This window comes from Blennius ocellaris (assembly GCF_963422515.1).
Source record: "Blennius ocellaris genome assembly, chromosome: 23".
NCBI lineage: Eukaryota > Metazoa > Chordata > Actinopteri > Blenniiformes > Blenniidae > Blennius > Blennius ocellaris.
Genome location: NC_137672.1, coordinates 18,841,293 through 18,851,292, shown reverse-complemented (window position 1 = coordinate 18,851,292; position 10,000 = coordinate 18,841,293). Strand labels below are relative to the sequence as shown.

Sequence of the window (10,000 nt, the reverse complement as noted above, 5' to 3'; positions counted from 1 at the left end):
AGAGAAAGACAGAGAGAGAGAGAGAGAGAAAGAAAGAAAGAAAGAAAGAAAGAAAGAGAGCGAGAGAGACAGAGAAAGAAAGAAAGAAAGAGAGAGAGAGAGAGAGAGAGAGAGAGAGAGAGAGAAAGAAAGAAAGGAGAAGCGTTGAGGTCATCGATCATGTCTTCAGGTGAAATGAGTTATAAAAGGGTTAATTAGTATTTTCACAGAATGTACCTCGTCCAGGACGTGGCTGGACGTCAGGACGTCCCCCTGAGGACGAGACGGGAAAAGACTCACATTTCAAAATAAAATAAACAACAAAAGAAAAAGAAAAGGAGGAGAGAAGCGGAGGTGAACTGACCTCCTGACCCGGGATGTGATGAATCGCCGGCTGCAAAATAATAATATTTCATATATTTAAACTCCAACATTAAAACGTGTTAAAAACATTGAAAGCAGCAAAATGTAAATGATATTAAATTAAAAATAATGTCAGAATCAAATATCAGGATATTTACAATTTAAGAGAATCAAACATATTTTATTAATTTAAACTACTAAAAAAACATTTTTTATTCAACTTTCAAAATTAAAATATTTACTCTCATATTACAAGGAATATAATAAGTAATAAAAATATGATGTAAGAGAATACTAATTCAACAAAAACTGAAATAAAACTAGTAAATACAAGCACTTCATATTTAACTTAATAGAATAAAAATAAAATAATTATGAAACAAACAAAATGGATCAAAATCAAAATATGATTTTTACATTTTAAGAGAATCAAACATATTTTATTAATTTATACAAAAAAAAAATATATATATATATTTAACTTTGAAAATGTTAATATTTACTCTCATGTTACAAGAAATATACTTATAAAAATACGATGTAAGAGAATACTGAAATAAAATGAGTAAATACAAGCAAATAAAAATAAAATAATTATGAAATGAACAAAATGGATCAAAATTAAAATAGAGAAAAAAGTTGGAGAAGTTGCATTTGCAAAAATAGTGAAACAATAATTATTAAATAAATAAAAAATAAAAGAGAAAATAGTCAAAAAATTCTATTTTAAAAAAATACGGAAATAAAACAAAAACCAAACTTGATGCTAAAACCCGACTGAGGGTCTTTTAAGCTCCGTTTCCACGGCGACAAAGTGAAACCTCGACAAGGAGGGTGACGTCGGGCGACGTTGACCTCTGACCTTTTCCCTGCGTATGAGCTGGAAGGCGGCGAGCAGCTCGCCGGCCGGCTTCTCGCCGAGGCGGACGGGGAACCAGGCGAGGCGCGGCGCCGCCGTCATGGCGGGCCGACACACACACCGACCCATGAACTCGTCCGCTCCTGCACACACACACACACACACACACACACTGACAACGGGACGACGACGACGACCCCCCGTCTCCGTGGCGACCACTCACGTAGGTGTCCTGGTCGTACAGCTCCACCACCACGTTGGGCGGGGCGGCGGCGGCGGCGGCGGGGTCGCCGAAGATCTCCACCTCGTAGAAGATGAGCGTCTGGTCCCAGTGGGGTTCAGGGTGTTTCGCACCGTCACCGTCTTCTGGGACTGGTGGAGGAAGGAGACCACGGCGTAGGCGTCTGCGGGGGTGGGGGGGGGTAGGCGCGTTGATGATCGGTCGCCATGGAAACCAATCGCAAAGGTCGTCGGCTCCACCAATTACTTCATGTTTGACGCTGACGTTCACCCTTTTTACCATTTCTGTGTGATGGACCGCCCCCCCACCCCCCCCCGATGACCTTTGACCCCAAATCTTAAGCATGGTAATGATGTCATGTGACATATCCGAGGATAGGGAATTTAAAATGCGACATTTGACGTCCGTTTGACGCCGATCGGATTAAAACCGATCGCGTCGTGACGGAAATACATTTTTTAACCCTCGATTTGCTGACGACAAATCATCCCGAGAAATTTCCAGTTCGGGTCGATACGTTCTTTTTTGGTAAAAAGTTGATAAAACACACACAAAGCGATAAAATCAAAAACACAACTTTGCCCCCCCCCCCCCCCCCCCCCCCCCACCCCCCCCCCCCGACGTGGAGAAAAAAACGGAGGAGGGTTCAAATCCGGCGGGATTGAAACTGACAGAGGAGAATTTGAAACACAAATTCGTGCGTTTCCAAACTATGTAGGGTTGGAAGGGCTGGGAAACACCGCCGCAGAGACATGTTTGTTATTCCAGGTCACAACCGCTCCACTCCACGTTGAAACACACACACACACACACACACACACACACACACACACACACACACACACACACACACACACACACAGAAGGGAGTTTATTATTGTTGCTCCAGTAAAGAGCCTCTGAGGAGCTGTTAGCATCAAGCTAAACACACGTTAAGAGCATTTTCCACCAGCGCTCAATTAACCCTGACACACACACACACACACACACACACACACACACACACCACACACACACACACACACACACACACACACACACACACACACACACACACACACACACACACACACACACACACACACACACACACACACACACACACAGTCCAGTCCCAACAGACAGTTACCTCATATAAACAATAAACAATAAACAATAACCAGAGCGACGTGATCCAGACTTCATCGGCACTAATGTTTGGTTTTTATCAAACTTTGTGTCTCTGGAGAGACGAAGGGAGTCGAGCTGAAACTGAACACTCTGACGCTCACAGAGAAAACTCTACTGGAGGGGGAGGAAGATGCTCTATAAGGAGGAAGGAGCAGGAGCAAGGCTTTACCAGAGAAGCTGTCCTGGTCCAGGGCCAGCAGGTCTCTAGCCTGGTACAGGAAACACCTCAGGTGGTAACGAGTTCCTCCTGGAGGAGAGATGGACAATTACACTGGAGGAGGAGGAGGAGGAGGGAGGGAGGGAGAGTGAGAGGGTGAGAGGGTGAGAGAGAGAGAGAGAGAGAGTGAGAAAGGGAGGGTGAGAGTGAGAGAGGGTGAGAGGGTGAGAGAGAGAGTGAGAGGGTGAGAGAGAGAGTGAGAGAGAGAGTGAGAGGGTGAGAGAGAGAGTGAGAGGGTGAGAGAGAGAGTGAGAGAGAGAGTGAGAGGGTGAGAGAGAGAGTGAGAGGGTGAGAGAGAGAGTGAGAGAGAGAGTGAGAGGGTGAGAGAGAGTGAGAGGGTGAGAGAGAGAGTGAGAGGGTGAGAGAGAGAGAGTGAGAGGGTGAGAGGGTGAGAGCGAGAGATAGTGAAAGGGTGAGAGAGGGTGAGAGAGAGAGAGAGTGAGAGGGTGAGAGAGAGAGTGAGAGCGTGAAGTGAGAGGGTGAGAGAGAGGGTGAGAGAGAGAGTGAGAGGGTGAGAGAGAGAGTGAGAGGGTGAGAGAGAGTGAGAGGGTGAGAGAGTGAGTGAGAGGGTGAGAGTGAGAGAGAGAGTGAGAGAGAGAGAGTGAGAGAGTGAGTGAGAGTGAGTGAGAGTGAGAGAGTGAGTGAGAGTGAGAGAGTGAGTGAGAGAGAGAGTGAGAGAGAGAGTGAGAGGGTGAGAGTGAGAGAGAGAGTGAGAGAGTGAGTGAGAGTGAGAGAGTGAGTGAGAGAGAGAGTGAGAGAGTGAGTGAGAGTGAGAGAGTGAGTGAGAGTGAGAGAGAGAGTGAGAGGGTGAGTCTCACGGTCGAAGCAGCAGGAGATGGTGGGTCTGTTCACTCGAAGGTGGTCGTGACCGACTTGTCGTCACTCCGGTCCTCGACGCTGCTCTGTGGAAACACCGAGGTCACTTCCTCTCAAACCACACTTCCCCTCCGCGGGTGGGGACTTCCACATTAAAAGCTCGCCGGCGGGTCATTTTCCCGCCGTTTCAGCCCCCAACTTGTGAGGAACCTTTACTGCGGCGGCATTAAAGGTCCGGAAGGTTCCTCCGGCGGCCGTCAGAGCGCCACTTTGAACCCTTTGATCTTTTTAACCCACACGTTTGGATGTGATATTCAGACATCTGTGTGCTTTTTCTTTTTCAACGTTTTTAAAAAGGGTCCCCCCCCCCCCCTCACCAGAGAGCACTCCAGGGCAAAGATGGCCGCCGGCCCCGTCTTCTCCAGCGGCTCCATGCGGCAGCGCCAGCGCCGCCTCCTGAAGCTGTCCGTCTTGCGGGGCTTCAGGTGGAACCTCCACCCGAACAGGGAGGCGTACTCCCAGCCCTCACGCTCCACCTCGTCGGGGCGCTGCTGCTCACACACACACACACACACACACACACACACACACCACACACACACACACACACACAAACGACCATATTTGGTCACTTCCTGTTTCCTCCAAAGCTAAATGGAATCACTTCCTCCAGGAAATGAACCCCATTGATGCTTTTCGTTAATAAACGTGAGGAAACTATTACCCACGTGGAAAGAACCTATACGAGGATATATGCACATATATGCTGCATACATGCGTATATATGTGCATATAGGCAAAAGGTGCATATATGTGAATATACAGCCCATATAGGTCTCCTGTACTGATTCTTTATTTCCACATGTATATTTATATATATATATACATATTTATACACACACATATATATATACATATATATGTATATATACATATATACGTATATATATATGCGTATACATATATACATATACACATATATATATATATCCCATATCTCACTTTGGCAACTGTCATACATTATCAAGGCAATAACTAAGAACCAACTAAAAAACAATTATACAAGAAGAACATATAGGTACATATATGCACCCATATATACGTGCATATATGTACCTAAATAGGTACCTGTATGCACGTATATGTGGACATATATGTGCATTTCTGTACATGTGATATAGGAAAATGGCCATTTTTATACATGTCACATATATTAAAACTCTATATCAATACCTATATTAAAACATACATGTGTATATAGGTTCTTTCCATGTGGGTAAAAACAAGACAACATACATGTGAACAAAACGAGCCAATCTATCGTCAGATAATCGTCAAATTAAATGTTTTTGCTCATTTAAAAACAGTGAAATGTGTTGGAACGTGACTCATCCTGCTTAATTCAACAATTTCTAACCGTTTCTTTAAATGTAGATTCGTATTTTAATTTTTGCTTTCAGAAACATAAAACTAATGAACTGTACTTGATGTTCACTGGTGTAACAATACCGCCATCTAGTGGCTGAGACGGAGAACTGCATCTGGTCACACAAGTCTATATGACATAAAATTGAAATTTACTTTGTTTTTAAACTGCATGATAATGAGGAGAAACATCACCCGTCATGATAAATATATACAAAATATGCACCTGGAATTTTGTTAATATTAATCAATTTGAAGAATTTACAAGAATACATTTAAAAAAGTATATTTTTGTTCAAGTTGGCAATATCAGTAAAATCACCAAAAAATACAATAAGAGGAAATGACAAAAATATCTACAAAGAAAAAAATGTAATTATACAAAAAGAGAACAGAGTGAATTGAATGTGTTTAAAAATATAAATAAATAGAAAAAGAAATGTTTCAGGTACAAAAGACTATTTATGTCACAATACTTCCATCTAGTGGCGAAGACGGAGAATTGCATCTGATCGCGAGTTAATATGACTTGTCTTTGTTTTTTAATTTAATTTACTTTGTTTTTAAAATGCATGATAATGAGGAGAAACACAATTTGTGTTAATATTAATTCACTATTCCAAAAAGTTACAATATCAAATTTTAAAATGTATATTATTTTGTACAATTTACAAATATTTATTGTGAAAAATTAATAAATGACAATAAAACTCTGGAATGAGAGGAAATGAAGGAAAAATATCTCAAAAAAAAATTAATAAATTTAAATTTAGAATATCTTTTTTAAATAAATAAATAAACAAAGAAAAATTATAAATTTAAATTTAAAATATTTTTTTTAATAAACAAAGAAAATGAATACATTTAATTTCAAAATGGTTTTTTTAAATAAATAAATAAACAAAGAAAAATAATAAATGTAATTTAAAAATATTTTTAAATAAATAAATATACAAAGAAAAATAATAAAATATCTGTAAATGAAGACGAAGAAGAAGAAAATTCTAAATATGAGCCGGAGGACTGTGTTTTCATTATATCACAAGTTTTCTAATGCATTGAGTTTTATTTTGAAACCCGTGACAGGAAGTTGCTCCACCTTCCTGAGAGCCTCCGTCTTCTGCTGGTCGCGACGCCTCAGGCGGATCCAGCGCCGCCGCCGGCTGGTGTGGTACATCTTCTCCGCTGGAACCCACGACTTGGGACGGCGGTCCGGGGGGATGGTGAGGCCGTACTCCCAGCCTGCACACACACACACACACACACACACACACACACACGCACGCACACAAAAACACAAAAACATGGATTAAACACACACATAAATGCATAAATGAACAAAACACGCCACATAAATGAACAAACACGCCACATAAACTAAACTCGTACAGAAGCATTAACAGACAGGCACACAACAAGAAACCACACACATGTACACACACACAAACAGGAAACAAACACACCACACACACACCACACACACACACGAAAACATCAACAGACACAAAAACCTGGATTACACACACACACACACACACACACACACACACACACACACACACACACACACACACACACACACACACACACACACACACACACACACACGTGCATAAATCGCACTCATACAAAAACATTAACGAACAGGCACACAACAGGTATGAACACACACACACACACGGAACATACACACAAACAGGAAACACACACACACACACATAAATGAACATGAAAAACAAAAAAAACTTGGATACACACACAAGTACACACAAACATGAAACACACAAAAAAAACTTGAAAACACACACTCACACACACACAGACACAAAAACATGAATTACACACACACATAAATGCATAAATGACCAAAACACACACGTGACATAAATCACACTCGTACGAAAATGAACAGGCACACAACAAGAAACACACACACACACACACACACACACACACACACACACACACACACACACACACACACACACACACACACACACACACACACACACACACACAGCAGGCGTCCCACCTTGATCGTCCACCGCCCGGTTCAGGTCTTCGCTCCACTCCACCTCCTCCCACACCCACCCTGGAGGAACCTCCACCTCGTCCTTAGGAACGGCTTTCTCTCCGTTCTGACACACACACACACACACACACACACACACACACACACACACACACACACACACACACACACACACACACACACACACACACACACACACACACACACACACACACACACACAACACACACACACACACAAACACACAAACACACGAGTTTATCTCCTGACATGAATGAATGAATGGATGGATGATGGATGGATGGATGGATGATGGATGGATGGATGATGGGTGGAGGATGGGTGGAGGAGGGGGACCCACCACGTCAGTGTAGCCCTCCGTCATGCCGATCCACTGGCCGCCCGGCAGCCTCATCTGGTTCTCAAACACTTCCTCTGTGAAGGTCATGTGACCGGCGTCCACATCAAACAGCAGCCTGGGGGGACACACGTCACCTGTGTGTGTGTCTGTGTGTGTGTGTGTCTCTTATGTTATATTGTTACGGTTTTGTGTGTGTGTGTGTGTGTCTGTGTGTGTGTGTGTCTCTTATGTTATATTGTTACGGTTTTGTGTGTGTGTGTGTGTGTCTGTGTGTGTGTGTGTCTCTTATGTTATATTGTTACGGTTTTGTGTGTGTGTGTGTGTGTCTGTGTGTGTGTGTCTCTTATGTTATATTGTTACGGTTTTGTGTGTGTGTGTGTGTGTGTGTGTCTCTTATGTTATATTGTTACGGTTTTGTGTGTGTGTGTGTGTGTGTCTGTGTGTGTGTGTGTCTCTTATGTTATATTGTTACGGTTTTGTGTGTGTGTGTGTGTGTGTCTGTGTGTGTGTGTGTCTCTTATGTTATATTGTTACGGTTTTGTGTGTGTGTGTGTGTGTCTGTGTGTGTGTGTGTGTGTGTGTCTCTTATGTTATATTGTTACGGTTTTGTGTGTGTGTGTGTGTCTCTTATGTTATATTGTTACGGTTTTGTGTGTGTGTGTGTGTCTCTTATGCTACATTGTTACGGTTTTGTGTGTGTGTGTGTGTGTCTCTTATGCTACATTGTTACGGTTTTATGTGTGCGTGCGTTCGTGCTTTTGTGTGTGTTACTGTTTTATGTTGTTGTTTATGTCCCGTGTGTGTGCCTTGTTTTTCTTCACTTTGATGTTTTTTGTGTGTGTTGTTTATTAGTGTTGCTGTTCTATGTGTGTGTCTGGTGTGTTGACGTCTCATGATTCGTATGTGTGTGTTTCCGTGCACTTTACACACATTTATGTACTTTTGTTTACGGCACACACACACACAGACACACACACACACACACTGCTGTGAGACTCACGTCCTCTCGGGGCTGATGTACCAGTCCCCGGCCCAGGTCCAGCCGGGCGACGGTTTGAATCCCTCCTTGGGAAGCTTCACTCTGCCCGTCACGTCGCTGAACTTGGGGTAGGTGAGACCTGCAGTTCCCCAGCTGCCCACCAGGGCGAGCCGAGTCTGGTTCTCATACTGTAGAGGGGGGAGGGGGGGGGGGGTGAGGTCTGGCTCGGTGTGTGTGTGTGTGTGTGTGTGTGTGTGTGTGTGTGTGTGTGTGTGTGTGTGTGTGTTAAAAGAGACACAGGATATGTAGCCATAACAAGTCTGTGTGTGTGTCTATTCGTGTGTGAAAAAATTTGGAAAACTAACAAAAAAAATTGAATATTTTTTTGAAAAAATGAAAAATTTTAAAAACAAAACCCCCCAAAAATTGAAAAACTAACTAAAAATTGGAAAAACTAACAAAACAAGTTAAAAACTAAAAAAATTGAAAAACTAAGAAAAAAAATTGAAAAACTAAGAAAAAAAAATTGAAAAACAATTTTTTTTTGAAAAACTAAGAAAAAATTTGAAAAACTAACTAAAAATTGAAAAACTAAGAACAAATGTGAAAAACTACTTAAAATTTTGAAAAAGTAAGAAAAAAAATCTAAAAACTAACAAAAAATTTGAAAAACTAACTCAAAATTTGAAAAGAAAATTTTAAAAAATTAGAAAAAAACAAAAATTACAAAAACTACATAAGTAAAATGTTTTATAATTAATATCACATTACAATAACTACGAACAAATAATAGCATCATGAGAGCAAAGTGTCCGTGTGGGTGTGTGTGTGTGTGCGCGTTAGTGTGTGCGTGTGTGTGTGTGTGTGTGTCTCACCGTCTCAGTGAACACGGACAGTTTGCCTTCAGCGTACTGGTTGAAGTGTTTGGCGTCGGCGGCGAGTCCGAACCAGACTTTGACCCTCAGCTGACCGGGGAGTTTGGCCTCGCCGGCGCCACCCTGAGGACGCTGGACAACACGACGCACGTCAAGTGTGTGTGTGTGTGTGTGTGTGTGTGTGTGTGTGTGTGTGTGTGTGTGTGTGTGTGTGTACCTGGAGGAAGACGGTCTGCAGCTGTCCACAGTGTTTGCCACAGTGCTGCTGGGAGAAGAGGACGGTGTGCGCCGGGATGCGGTGGTACGCCACCCGGTGGTCGCCCTGCAGCATCCAGATCACGATGTCGGGGAGGCTGTTCTGAGGCTGCACACACACACACACGCACACACACGCACACACACACGCACACACACACACACACACACACGCACACACACACACACACACACACACACACACACACACACACACGAATAGACACACACACAGGCTTGTTATGGCTGGATATACTGTGTCTCTTTTAACACACACACACGCACACGCACGCACACGCACACACGCACGCACACACATACACACACTTTGCTATCATGATGCTATTATTTGTTCGTAGTTATTGTAACGTGATGTTAATTATTTAAAAAAATTATTTATGTCGTTTTTGTACATTTTTGTTTTTTCA

At 42.5% G+C, this 10,000-nt stretch overlaps 1 protein-coding gene across 1 annotated transcript in view; it reads right to left on the bottom strand.

Annotated features, from left to right (window-relative positions):
• Positions 1–10,000, bottom strand: part of dysf (dysferlin, limb girdle muscular dystrophy 2B (autosomal recessive)) — an 80,285-nt gene that overhangs the window by 43,673 nt on the left and 26,612 nt on the right. The window contains 15 exon segments of the mRNA XM_080519169.1: positions 217–252; positions 344–373; positions 1,205–1,341; positions 1,421–1,534; positions 1,537–1,605; positions 2,782–2,859; positions 3,648–3,681; positions 3,687–3,731; positions 4,023–4,196; positions 6,170–6,312; positions 7,103–7,208; positions 7,464–7,578; positions 8,464–8,630; positions 9,318–9,449; positions 9,535–9,681. Of these exon segments, the coding sequence (XP_080375295.1) occupies positions 217–252; positions 344–373; positions 1,205–1,341; positions 1,421–1,534; positions 1,537–1,605; positions 2,782–2,859; positions 3,648–3,681; positions 3,687–3,731; positions 4,023–4,196; positions 6,170–6,312; positions 7,103–7,208; positions 7,464–7,578; positions 8,464–8,630; positions 9,318–9,449; positions 9,535–9,681 (1,527 nt within the window).